General features: G+C 64.1%; 1 protein-coding gene across 1 annotated transcript in view; it reads left to right on the top strand.

Annotated features, from left to right (window-relative positions):
- Positions 1 to 534, top strand: part of UCP2 (uncoupling protein 2) — a 2,806-nt gene extending 2,272 nt beyond the window's left edge. Inside the window, 2 exon segments of the mRNA XM_009646423.2 lie at positions 1 to 140; positions 254 to 534. The exon segment at positions 1 to 140 is cut by the window's left edge and continues 16 nt beyond it. Of these exon segments, the coding sequence (XP_009644718.2) occupies positions 1 to 140; positions 254 to 359 (246 nt within the window). The 3' untranslated portion in view covers positions 360 to 534.
- Positions 535 to 543: the final 9 nt, after the last annotated feature.

Here is a 543-nt window from a genome sequence, read left to right as displayed (position 1 = left end):
TTCTGCGCCACGGTGGTGGCATCACCGGTGGACGTGGTGAAGACGCGGTACATGAACGCCAGCCCCGGGCAGTACCGGAACGCGCTCAGCTGCCTCCTGGCCCTGCTCATGCAGGACGGGCTCGCCGGCTTCTACAAGGGGTGAGTTTGGGGATGCCCCTGCACCCTAAATGTGCCAAAGCAGCAGGCAGGGCCGTGGGGACGGCAGGGATGTCCCCGCTGTGTCCCCGCCAGCGCTGCTTTTCCTGGTGCAGGTTTGTCCCCTCCTTCCTGCGGCTCGGCTCCTGGAACGTGGTGATGTTCATCTCCTACGAGCAGCTGCAGCGCGCCGCCGCGCTGGCCTGGCCGGCCCAGTCCTGACCCCCCCAGCCCCTCTCGTCAGCGTTGGCGAGGCACCGGAGTAAATTATATTAATTGCTGAAGCGGCAGGGGAGCAGCGATGCCGAATTCCACCTGGGACCGACGGGGACCGGCAAGAGGGAAGGAGAAACGACGCTGGTTGCGGTGGGAGAAGGGAGGCTTCCAGAAAAGAAAAGTTTAGGGA

Source organism: Egretta garzetta, unplaced genomic scaffold (assembly GCF_000687185.1).
Source record: "Egretta garzetta isolate BGI_Z169 unplaced genomic scaffold, ASM68718v1 scaffold1159, whole genome shotgun sequence".
NCBI lineage: Eukaryota > Metazoa > Chordata > Aves > Pelecaniformes > Ardeidae > Egretta > Egretta garzetta.
This window is presented reverse-complemented; position numbering and strand designations above follow the sequence as displayed.